Source organism: Carlito syrichta, unplaced genomic scaffold (assembly GCF_000164805.1).
Source record: "Carlito syrichta isolate Samal-C Ts95f unplaced genomic scaffold, Tarsius_syrichta-2.0.1 Scaffold314048, whole genome shotgun sequence".
NCBI classification, from domain to species: domain Eukaryota; kingdom Metazoa; phylum Chordata; class Mammalia; order Primates; family Tarsiidae; genus Carlito; species Carlito syrichta.
This window is the reverse complement of record NW_007258144.1, coordinates 36,942-49,408: the sequence shown is the minus strand read 5'-3', so window position 1 is coordinate 49,408 and position 12,467 is coordinate 36,942. Positions and strand designations below refer to the sequence as shown.

The window sequence follows — 12,467 nt, the reverse complement described above, 5'->3', positions numbered from 1 at the left end:
ACATTCCAAATGGAAAAGAAAGAACATCCTCAAAGCCTCTGTGAAGCTGTACAATCAGGTGAAAAACAGGTACAAAAAACAAAGCAGAGAAGAGAGGAGTATGCTGGAAAAGTCTCTCAAATACTAGTCTTGCTTGTATCTAGCTCTTTTACACAGTTGAAATTTTGGCCCAATTTTAAAGTATTTGTTAAACAGCTCCTGCATGTGACATATGTTTCCAGGATACTTCTGACATTGATATGAGAAATTATAAAACATTTAGAAATGAAAATGTGACTCTCAACCAAAAAACAGCACTATAATTTCCAAGCTTCTTCTGAATTCATAAGATGGAAAAACATTTGGAAAATAGTACCTTTCTGTTTTAAAATGTTCAAATAATGTACTTAAAAAAAAAAAGTGTAATTGTTCAAAGGCAAAGAGGAAAGACATTGAAATAAAATAAGGTCCTGATGTTTATTCGAGGAGTTCTGACTCTTCCTGGGCGGTCTTGACTCTATTTACTCCGTAATAAGTAAACCGTTTTATCCCTTCAGCTGGGAAGGACCATGTCTACCCTATCAAGATGATGACAATGCCACTGCAGTGCTCACCCAGCGAGAAATGCATGAAAATGAAAGAGCATCAACTCCTTCTATGAAATGTATGCAAGAATGGATTTGCAACGCATTAATTCAGGAACTCAGCAGAGAGGCTCCGACTACACCTGGCGGATCTAAACTTGAGCTCATGGTAACACTGCACGAAGCTATGGTAGATAAAAGTGATCGGTAATGCCAGTAGAACGATCCCACTGACAACACAAACTCCTCCGAGAATTCTTCCAGGCACTGTGATAGGATACATATCGCCATAGCCAACTGTCGTCATAGAGATAATCACCCACCAACAGGCAGCCGGGATGCTGGCGAAATCCTTGTTGGATGTTTCCAGGTCCAACCCATGTTCAAGAAGCTGAGAAAGTGCACTGAAGATTGCCATGGCAACACAAATGAAGACGAGTAACATCACCATCTCTCGGTAACAACGCTTGAGCGTCAAACCAAGGGTCTGAAGACCAATGAAGTGGCGGGCAAGCTTAATCACCCAAAAAATCCGCATCATTCTGAGTACCCGCAAGGTGACACCGGCCCTCTGGAGTTGAGAGTTCTCGCCTGTAAATACGGTCATCAACACGGAGATGTAATACGGCGTGATCGCCAGTAAATCAATGATGTTCAGGGGTCTCTTGACAAACTCACACTTGTTTTTGGAGACAATGAACCTCACGATGCACTCTGCAGTGAACCACCCTATGCAGATAGCTTCAATTATCCTGTCAAGAGAACAAAAGGAGAATCGATCATTTTCTTCTTAAGCATTTTAATAGCTCTTAGATTTCTTCAGGTAGCACATTGACATACTAATTCAGTTACTTTTCCAGAAAACATAAAGAACAGACAGCATTATCAACACCATCCAATGCACCAGGACATCACAGCACAACAAATCAGTTCAGAAGAAAACTGAACTTGACAAAGTTCTTCTTTCTACACCATTGCAATGAGTATTTTTCACTTGTCACTAATGCTTTAAAAACTCTCTCAACTGGGTGGTTTGAAGTGAACTTAGTCGGGAGTGGTGGCTCCTTGCCTGCCATCCCAGCACTCTGGGAAGCCGAGGCAAGAGGATTGCCTGAGTCCAGAGGTTCGAGACCAACCTGGACAACTTGGCAAGACCTCGTCTCTACAATAAATAAAAAAATTGGCCAGTGTGGTGGCATGCACCTGTGTGTTCCAGCTACTTGGAAGGCTGAGGCAGAAAGATTACCTGAGCCCAGCAGATGGAGGCTGCTGTGGCCGTGAGCGTGCCACTGTACTCCAGCCTAGGCGACAGAGTGAGATTCCAACTCAAAAAAGAAATGAACTTATACTCAACCAGCCACAATTTGGGATTTCACTTAGTCTTAGGACAGAAGTTCTCAACTGTGATACCAGTTATGAGGAAGCTGAGCAGGGCTTTGTTCCTATAGACAGCGGACATATGAATCAACGCAAGACCACTTTCTAAAATGTAACTCTTCCCTCTTCTCCAGTGGGCTTGTGTGGCAGACACTGAGGTTAAGCCAGCTTTGTGAACACTGCCTGACTACTCTCCCAGGAAAGCGCCCACTCACAGCAGACACAAGGCAGAGGACTCAGCGCTGGTGCAAAGCTGCCACTAGGGTTTTCCCAAAGACCACAACCACTTGACTTGCTTTCCGTAATTATTTTTACACTACATGTATTATATATGTATTTTGAGGTGGGGGGGGTCTCACTCTGTCACCCAGATTGGAGTGCAGTACTACAATCATGGTTCACTGCAGCCTCGACCTCCTGGCCTCAGGCGGTCCGCCCACCACAGCCTCCCGAGTAGCTGGGACTACAGACACACACCACCATGCCTGGCTAATTTTTTTATTTTGCGTAGAGACAAGGTCTCGCTATGTTGCCCAGTCTTGAACTCCTGGCCTCAAGCAATTTGCCTGCCTCAGACTCCCAAAGTGTTGAAGTTACAGGTGTAAGCCACCATGCCTGGCCATAGGGCATACTTTTTTTTTTTGGTTTGAGTCTCACTCTGTTACCCAGGCTGAAGTGCAATGGCATGCTCACGGCCACCCCAGCATTGACCTGCTGGGCTCAGGCAATCCTTCCACCTTAATCTTTCAAGTAACCGGAACTACAGGTGTGCGCGATCATGCCCGGCTAATTTTTTTTGTGATTTATTGTAGAGACGAGGTCTTGCCAAGTTGCCCAGGTAGGTCTCAAACCCCTGGGCTCAGACAATCCTCTTGCCTTGGCCTCCCAAAGTGCTGGGATTATAGGCTTGAGTCACCGGCCAGGGCATACATTTTAAAAATGCAAGACCACATTTTACCTACAGCAGTATTTGCCAACCTTTCCATATGACTGCATACACTGAGAATTGTATTTACACAGCATGCTGGTAGGATTCTTGAAAAAGCCATCACCATCCTGGGGGCTGTGCCCCAAAGCCCTCGCCCCACATACTCCGGGGCTGAAGAAATAAAATTTCAACACACCAGTTAGGAAGCCCTGACCTAGAGAGGTAATTCAAAGGTAATTGCAAATTAATTTAATATTCTAAATTTCAAATTAAAAGCTATAATTATGTCGTCACACTCGTTTTCCTTCACATAATTCTTTCTCACAACTGACCTAAACCCAAGCATCAGAAGTACACTGGAGAGAAAAGAAATCAGAGTAGGTAGGAGGGAGGTAGGTGGGGCCACATTTCAAAAAGAATCACTTGGCCAGGTACAGTGGCCCATGTCTGTCATTCCAGCACGTTGGGAGGCTGAGGGGGGAGGATCACTTGAGCCCAGGAATTTGAGATCAGCCTGGACAACAGAGTGAGACCTCATCTTTACAAAAAACAAAAACTAGCTGGGCATGGTGGTGCATGCCTGTGGTCCCAACTAGTCTGGTGACTGATAAAGGAGGACTGCCTGAGCCCAGAAGGTTGAGGCTGCAGTGAGCCATGATCATGCCACTGCACTCCAGCCTGGGACACAGAGGGAGACTCCGACTCCTCTTTTTATTTTTTTTTAAGAGACGAGGTCTTGCTATGCTGCCCAGGATGGTCCCAAACTCCTGAGCTCAAGCAATTCTCCCGTTTCAGTCTCCCAAAGTGCTGGGATGACAGGCATGAGTCACTGCACCCAACTGAGACTCCGACTAAAAAAAAAAAAAAAAAAAAAATTACTCAAGGTGCATTCCATAGAACACAAGCTGCGCTGGGTGTTACTCAGGGAAACAAGTAAACACACTTAACCATGTTACCCAACTAGAGGGCTTGCTGGGTTGCGAAGGTTCGCTTTATTTATTTATTCACCTTTGCTTATTTTTTGAGTAGGTGTTCACATTCACATGGTTTGAATCTAAAAGGTTAAAAATAAACATATAAGACATAAAAGTCGGCCGGGCGCAGTGGCTCAAGCTTGTAATCCAGCACTTTGGGAGGACGAGGCAAGAGGGATTGCCTGAGCTCAGGGGTTCGAGACCAGCGTGGACAACTTGATGAGATCTCATCTCTACCATAAATCCAAAAATTAGCTGGTCGTAGTGGCACGCGCTTGTAGTTCCAGCTACTGGGAAGGCTGAGGCGGAAGGATCGCCAGAGACCAGCAGATCGAGGCTGCGGTGGTCGTGAGTGTGCCACTGCACTCCAGCCTGGGTAACAGAGTGAGACTCCGACTCAAAAAAAAAAAGAAAGAAAGAAAGAAAGAAAAGTCCCACTCTTACCCCCTACCCCAACTACCCAGTTCCCCTCCCCGAAGGCAAATATTATCAGTTTATTATGCATGCTTCCAGAGTTAATTGGTGCACAAACAAAATTTTACATACATGTGTGTATCCCCTTTTAAACAAATAACAGCATATTACACTCATTGTCCTGCTTTTTGTTTGGATAATATATCTTGGAGATCCTAACAGGAAACAAAGTTTCTCATTTCTTTTTATTTAATTTTTTTTGAGTTGGAATCTCACTCTGTTGCCCAGACTGGAGTGCAGTGGCACACTCACAGCCATCCCAGCATCAACTGCGAGCTCCAGTGATCCTTCCACCTCAGCCTTCCAAGTAGCCAGAACTACAGGTGCACGCTACCACACCTGGCTAAATTTTTATTTATTGTAGAGACGAGGTCTCGCCAAGTTGCCTGGGCTGGTCTCGAACCCGCGGGCTCGGGCAATCCACTCGCCTCAGCCTCCCAAAGTGCTGGGATTACAGGCTGAGCCATCAAGACCGGCCTAAATAACCCTGTCTTATTGTGAAGGGTGTTGACCATCTTTTCTTATGTTTCAGGGCTGTTCTGTAACCTGTCTATGTCTTTTGCTCACAAGACCTTTCAGCTGCAGATACATCTATGCCTACCCTTCAGGGTAGGCAGAAGATCAGACCAGGTCTAATTCCACCCCCCCTTGGGACTACTCTTTCTCAAAACACCAGTTCTGAAAAACCTGTGTCAGAGGCTCTGCCTATATATTTGATAGTAGTAAGGCTCGTCCAGTGGCAGCCTGGGGGCTAAATCTTGCTCACTGCTCCCTTTTGTTGGTGTGGCATGCCACCCAAGGATGGTTCCTATTTATTTATTTTCCTCCATCCTTTCCCACTGGTTTGAAAAGTTGGCCTTCATCACACAGTAAATCACCACACATACTTGAGTGAAGTCCTGGATTTTCCACACTTCCAAAGTGGCAAGTTCAGAACGTCATCAGGTACATACGCTCAACCATTCTGTCTTGCCCCACGCTGCTCCCTGCTCACATTACAGCTTAGTACAGTTGACCTTGGAACAATACGGGCTTGAACTGTGTTGGTTCCACTTTTAGGCAGACATTTTTCAACCAAGTGCAGATTTTTTTCAACCAAACGTGGATTGAAAATATAGGATTTAAGGATGCAAACCTCAAGTATACAGAGGGTCAACTTTTTGCATATTGTGGGTTCAGGAGGGCCCACTTTGGCACTTGAGTATGTGTGGGTTTGGTGTGCGTGAGGGGTCCTGGAATCAATAGCCCATTCATACCGAGGGGCGACTAAACTTTGTTTCTTCTTCTTTTGAGTCAGAGTCTCACTGTCACCCAGGCTGGAGTGCAGTGGCACGCTGACAGCCACCACCCACAACCTCGACTTGCTGGGCTCCGGCGATCCTTCCGCCTCAGCCTTCCATGTAGCTGGAACTACAGACGTGGGCCACCATGCCCTGGCTAATTTTATGATTTACTGTAGAGAAAATGTCTTGTCAAGTTGCTCGGGCTGGTCTCGAACCCCTAGGCTCAGGCAATCCTCTTGTCTCCACTTCCCAAAATGTTGGGATTACAGGCGCGAGACACCAGACCTGGCTAAACTTTGTTTCAATGTTTAGTTGAATGTATCACTCAATTTCTTTCTTCCCTTTCCAGGCTGCCTCTGTTATCCTTAAGCATTTGCTCTTCCAACATGAATTTTATTTATTTTTTACATGTTTAAATGGCTGGGGGGGTGGCATTTTATGACATATGAAAACTGTAATGAAAACCATAGTCCCAAGTCTTCACCCCTGCCCTGCAGTCCTGTCAAGGAAGGCTTCCTGGGAAATCCAGAGGGACAAAAACAGCTGTACCTCTCAGATCCTTAACAGTCCTGAAAAACGGGGTCAGAGAGCAACACTCTCAAAATGCCACCCCAGCCACCAATTCTTCACTGGTTACCAGGGCAACAGCCACTGAGCACCAAAACCTGGGAACCGAAGTATCTTAGCTTCTTGTGGCTGCTGTAAAAACGTACCACAAACTTAGTAACTTAAAAACAACAGAAATTCCATTTTCTCACAGAAGCCAGCGTCCCAAAATCAGTATCACTAAAATCAGGAGTGAGCAGGGTCACACTCCCTACAGAGGATCTGGAAGAGAATCCACTCCTAACCTCTTCCAGCTTCAGGAGGCTGCCAGCATCCCTTGGCTTCCAGCCACATCACTCCAGTCTCCACCTCCGTGGCTCTGTTCCCCCCCCTTTTCTGTCTCTGTGAAATCTCTGCCTGCCTTCTCCTTGGAAGAATACATGCTATGATAGCACTTAAGGCCCACTGGGATAACCTACTCCTTCTGAAGATCCTTAATTAATCGCATCTGCAAAATCCTTTTTGCCATATAGGGTAACATTCACCAGTTGCTGGGATTGAGACTTTGGTATCTTTTTTGGGGGGGTAGGAGAGGGTAGTAATTTTCAGCCTGTCCCAGAAATAGCCAGGAGGATACAGTTCACAATAAAAGTAATCCAGTCGGGCTTGGTGGCTCAGCCTGTAATCCCAGCACTTTGGGAGGCCGAGGCGAGAGGATTGCCTGAGCCCACAGGTTTGAGACCTGCCTGGGCAACTTGGTGAAACCTCGTCTCTACAATAAATCACAAAAAACTAGTTGGATGTGGTGGTGTGCATCTGTAGTTCCAGCTACTTGGAAGGCTGAGGTGGAAGGATTGCCTAAGTCCAGCAGGTGGAGGCTGTGGTGGCCGTGAGCATGCCGCTACACTCCAGCCTGGTGACAGAGTGAGACTCCAACTCAAAAAAAAAAAAAATTTAACCTACTGCCTGGTAAGGAAAAAAGTCAGAAGATGAAGTCCCAGTTGACACCACAGCTTCTCTATTGTATTATCTGCTGTTTTGTTCATGGGCCCCAGTACCCTGTGGTTGGCAGCAACTTCCCTGTTCTCACCAGGCTATTTAGTAAAAGCTACTGCCATGGCCAGGTACCATGGCTCAAGTCTATAAAATTCCCAGCACTTTGGGAGGCCAAGGCGAGAGGATTGCCTGAGTCCACGGGTTTGAGACCAGCCTGGGCAATTTCGCGAGACCTCTTCAATAAATTTTTAAAAATTAGCCAGGCATGGTGGCACGTGCCTGTAGTTCCAGTTACTTGAAAGGCTGAAGTGGAAGGATCACTCGAGCCCAGCAGGTCGAGGCTGTGGTGGTGGCCGGGAGCAGCCACTGCACTCCAGTCTGGGTGACAAGAGTAAGACTCCAACTCAAAAAAAAAAAAAAAGAAAAGAAAAGAAAACCAGGAAGGTCATAAAACCTGGTAGACCTAGAGAATGGGAAGCTACAATTCTCCAATATGCAGCTTTTACCAAACATAATACCATACATCGCTTCTCCCTGGTCGTGCCCATTGAATATTCCAGGTGTCCTCCATGATTCCAGCCATCTTGTAGTTAGGCAGAGTCATGTGAGCAGTTCTGACCAATGAGCAAAGAGCAAAGATGATGACACCATTTCCAGGCAGAAGCATGGAGGCATGAGTGTGTGAATTCTTTTTCCTGCTGTGGTAACCTGGAAGGCATGTATTCTCAGTGGCTTGCTAAAGATGGCAGGCCCCTATCAGCAAAGTCCCTGAGTGACTGGGTGGAGTGGAGCAAAGATACTTTCCTCCCTGACCTCGACTGGACATAATATGTGGGCAAGAAATAAACCTTTGTTGTGCTTAGTCAACTGAGATATCTAAGTTGGTTGCTAGCCCAGATAATAAATGAGTAAATATAGTAAGTAGTAGGATACACACTCAAGGGAGCACACGGTAGAGAGAATAATCATTTTCTTAGATTGGCTTGTAGATAGAGTGGACCCATTCTGTGCGTCTTCCCCAACCTGAGGTGAGCAAGGACTTGATGTCAAAGGTCCTGTGCGCTTTCTGCTCTGAAGGCCGAGGCTCCCCCATCAAGGGACAGAATCATGTGGCTCTTCTAAGGACACTTCCAGCTCTAAAAGGATTCTATTAACTTCAGAAGAGTAAAAATGTTAACTGTGCCAAAAACACCAGACCATTTTCTGTCTAATTACTTCCAACAGCAGCCAAAATTGTTCAGATTAAAAAGGAGGAAATCCAAACGGTGTGGAATAATTCTCAGCAGGAGAATTTCAAAGAAGTGGGCTGTCTGTAATGAGGTCCTCAGGGCTCTTCCTGCCCACCCCCAAGTCGGATGGAGTTTGTTCACATTCCGCACGAGAGGATGAATCAGTGAGAAATCCTGGGCATCACTTTGCCCTACGATGACGCCAAGGCACCCTCTAACAAACACCACCAAGCCTGCCAAACTCCCCATGCTTCCAAATGACACTCGCCAGTGCCACCAAAAACAACTGCCGGAAAGCTGAGCACTCTTTACTGAGCACTATAGCAAACAATGGGGTACTCCTGCCGGTTACTTCTACAAAACACAAACAGGAAAAAAGAGCTAAAGAAGGTACTGACAGGTGCCCTGTTCCTCTGGAGTCCATTCTGACTTCTTTTGAGGTCCAAACATAGACGTTCACAAATGCATGCTTAATAAAAATGCTTACCACTTCATGAGGCATTCCAGTTGGCCACTGTGCTAAGCACTTTACAGATACCATTTCTCTTTTTTTGAGTTGGAGTCTCACTCTGTCGCCCAGGCTAGAGTGCAGTGGCACGCTCATGGCCACCCCAGCATCTACCTGCTGGGCTCCCACGATCCTTCCACCTCAGTCATCCAAGTAGCTGGAACTACAGGCACGTACTACCACACTCAGCTAATTTTTTATTTATTGTAGAGATGAGGTCTCGCCAAGTTGCCTGGGCTGGTCTCAAACCCGCGGGCTCAGGCAATCCACTTGCCTCGGCCTCCCAAAGTGCTGGAATTACAGGCTGAGCCACCAAGCCCGGCCCAGATATTTCATTGAATCTTTTTCAAGAACTGTCTGAAGGCTGAGTGCGGTGGCTCACGCCTGTACGCCCCGCACTTTAGGAGGCCAAGGCAGGAGGATCGCTTGAGGCCAAGAGTTTAAGATCAGCCTGGGCAACACAGCAAGATCTCAGCGTTACCACAAAAAAAAAAATCTGGCTGGGTTCAGTGGTTCAGCCTGTAATTCCAGCAGTTTGGGAGGCCAAGGAAGTAGATTGCCTGAGTCCACAGGTTTGACACCAGCCCAGGCAACTTGACGAGAACGCGTCTCCACAATAAATCAAAAATTAGCCAGGTGTGGTAGTGTGTGTCTATAGTTCCAGCTTCTTGGAAGGCTGAGGCAGAAGGACCGTTGGAGCCCAGCGAGTTGACACTGGGGTGACCAATGAGTGTGCCACTGCACTCCAACCTGGGCGGCAGAAACTCCAACTCAAAAAAAAAAAGGGAAGAAAATCCTGTCACATTACAACATGGATGAGCCTTGAGGATGTTATGACAAGGGGAAAAAGTCAGTCATCGAAAGACAAATACCCAGGTTCGAGACCCACTTGGGCAACTTGGTGAGACCTCATCTCTACAATATATCAAAATATTAGCCAGGCGTGGTAGCGCGTGCCTGTAGTTCCAGTTACTTGGAAGGCTGAGGTGGAAGGATTGCTGGAGCCCAGCAGGTCGAGGCTGCGGTGGCCAGGAGCGGCCACTGCACTCCAGTCTGGGTGACTGAGACTCCAACTCAAAAAAAAAAAAAGACAAATACCGTATGATTCCATGTATACAAAGTATCTAAACTAGTCAAATTCACAGAACAGAAAGTGAATGATGGGAGAAGGGGGAGAAAGGGAAATAGTTTAATGGGTATACTTTCCTTTGCAAGATGAAATTGTTCTGAAGATCTGTTTCTTAACAATGTAACCACATTTCACACTACTGAACTATATTCTTAAAAATGGCTAAAATAGACGGGCTCGGTGGCTCAGCCTGTAATCCCGCGCCTCTGGGAGGCCGAGGTGAGTGGATTGCGAATCGGCGGGTTCGAGACCCGCCTGGGCAACTTGGCGAGACCTCATCTCTACAATAAATCAAAAATTAGCCGGGCGTGGTAGCGCGCGCCTGTAGTTCCAGCTACTTGGAAGGCTGAGGCGGAAGGATCGCCGGAGCCTAGAGGGTGAGGCTGCGATGGCCGGGAGCGGCCACTGCACTCCAGTCTGGGTGACTGGGTGAGACTCCAACTCAAAAAAAAAAAAAAAAGAAAAGAAAAAGTTAAGTGATTACACAAACGTATGACACCACAGAAAAAAAACCATCTTAAAAAGTTATTATATAAGTAAATTATGCTCATTATATACATATAATTATACATACGTAATATGCTATACTTAAAACAAGTGCAATACCACAATGGTAAGACATAGCATGAGGAAATGTTATATGAACCCAGACTCTAATAACTTTTTATTCACTATATTTACACTTGAATAGGATTTTAAGATTCAACTTTATCATTTTGGTAGGGGAAAATGAAATGTGTTCTTTGAAGACATAAGTATTGATGTATTGAAGTGAGATTAAAGATAACAGACTATAATCATGTTTTACCCAAAGTTAAAAAAAAAAAAAGTAGGTCCTTCATTTCTATGATATATGAAACCACAGAGCACAAGGGATCAGACAGCAGAATATTGAGGTAGGCAACCCTTGTCCACCTGTAATTTGGTGGTATGGAACTCTGGATAAACCATTCTTTCTTGCTGAATTTTCCTCATCGATGAAATGGTGATAATAATAATACAATGTAGCTCACAGGCTGTCATAAGAATTAAACAAAACAGTATGTACAAAAGGCTTACAACACTGCCTGACCTCTGATAAGTGCTCAATACTTGGTGACTATTATTATTATTACTACAAACCCTCTCTGGAGCCGGGCTCGGTGGCTCAGCCTGTAATCCCATGCCTTTGGGAGGCTGAGGCGAGTGGATTGCCTGAGCCCGCGGGTTCGAGACCCGCCTGGGCAACTTGGCGAGACCTCATCTCTACCATAAATCAAAAAATCAGCCGGGCATGGTAGCGTATGCCTGTAATTCCGGCTACTCGGAAGGCTGAGGCGGAAGGATCGCCGGAGCCCAGCAGGTCGAGGCTGCGGTGGCCGGGAGCGGCCACTGCCCTCCAGTCTGGGCGAAAGAGCGAGACTCCAACTCAAAAAGAAACAAAAACAAAGAACCCTCTCTGGGTTCTGAGTCTCCCCTTCACACTCAAACGGAAACCAGTCCAAGGCTTTCCTGAGTGCAACAAGAAGCCAGCAATGACTACATCCTTTCATTCTTTCTTCTCTCAAAAATTCTCAGAACTCAGTGCCTGAACGAAGCATAGTTGTACACTTAACCCTTAACTGTACCCCACAATATCAAAATAAAAATACTGATTAAAAAAAAATTATCTACAATAAAACCTGAACATCCTAGAAAAAAAAAAATTCTCAGAACTACTCAGGAGGCTGAGGCAGGAGGACTGCCCCAACCCAGGAGTCCAACCTGAGCAACGTAGTGAGACCCCATCCCCTGCCCCAAAAAAATAATTCTACATACTGTTAGTTGTAGCATACACTGTTAAAACCACTTAAAAGAGCGATTGGCAGGAGCTATCAAGCTTAATATTGCCCAGGACACCAAGTCATTTAACTACTCCAGGACTGCATGAGATCCATTTTTTGCAATACCCAAGTATTGTTTGCAATACTCAAGTATAAAAAAATTATAGCCAGCACTTTGGGAGGCAGAGGTGAGAGGACTGCCTGAGCCCACAGGCTTGAGACCAGCCTGGGCAATAGGCGAGACCTCGTCTCCACAATAAATCAAAAAACTAGCTGGGCGTGGTGGTGCATACCTGTAGTTTTAGCTATTTGGAAGGCTGAGGTGAAAGGATAGCCTGAGTTCAGCAGGTCGAGGCTGTGGTGACCATGAGCAGTACTTTATTCGTATTAGTACTGTTAAATACTTTGCCATGGCACATATTATTCTTCTAATTTAAAAATATTTTGGGGTTTTGGGAGGCGTGAGGTGAGTGGATTGCCTGAGCCCGCGGGTTCGAGACCCGCCTGGGCAGCAAGACCTCATCTCTACAATAAATCAAAAAATCAGCTGGGTGTGGTAGCGTGCGCCTGTAATTCCAGCTACTTGGAAGGCTGAAGTGGAGGATCGCCGGAGCCCAGCAGGTGAGGCTGCGGTGGCCGGGAGCGGCCACTGCACTCC

The 12,467-nt window shown here is 46.0% G+C and overlaps 1 protein-coding gene across 1 annotated transcript; it reads right to left on the bottom strand.

The window, feature by feature from the left end:
- Positions 1 to 362: 362 nt before the first annotated feature.
- LOC103273445 (potassium voltage-gated channel subfamily G member 3) lies at positions 363 to 8,619 on the bottom strand. The gene is made up of 4 exons (XM_021718974.1): positions 8,486 to 8,619; positions 6,237 to 6,298; positions 2,899 to 3,082; positions 363 to 1,315 (listed from the first exon to the last, which is right to left on the bottom strand). Exons 1-4 carry the CDS (start codon positions 8,617 to 8,619, stop codon positions 670 to 672), a joined length of 1,026 nt encoding a protein of 341 aa, XP_021574649.1. The 3' UTR covers positions 363 to 669.
- Positions 8,620 to 12,467: the final 3,848 nt, after the last annotated feature.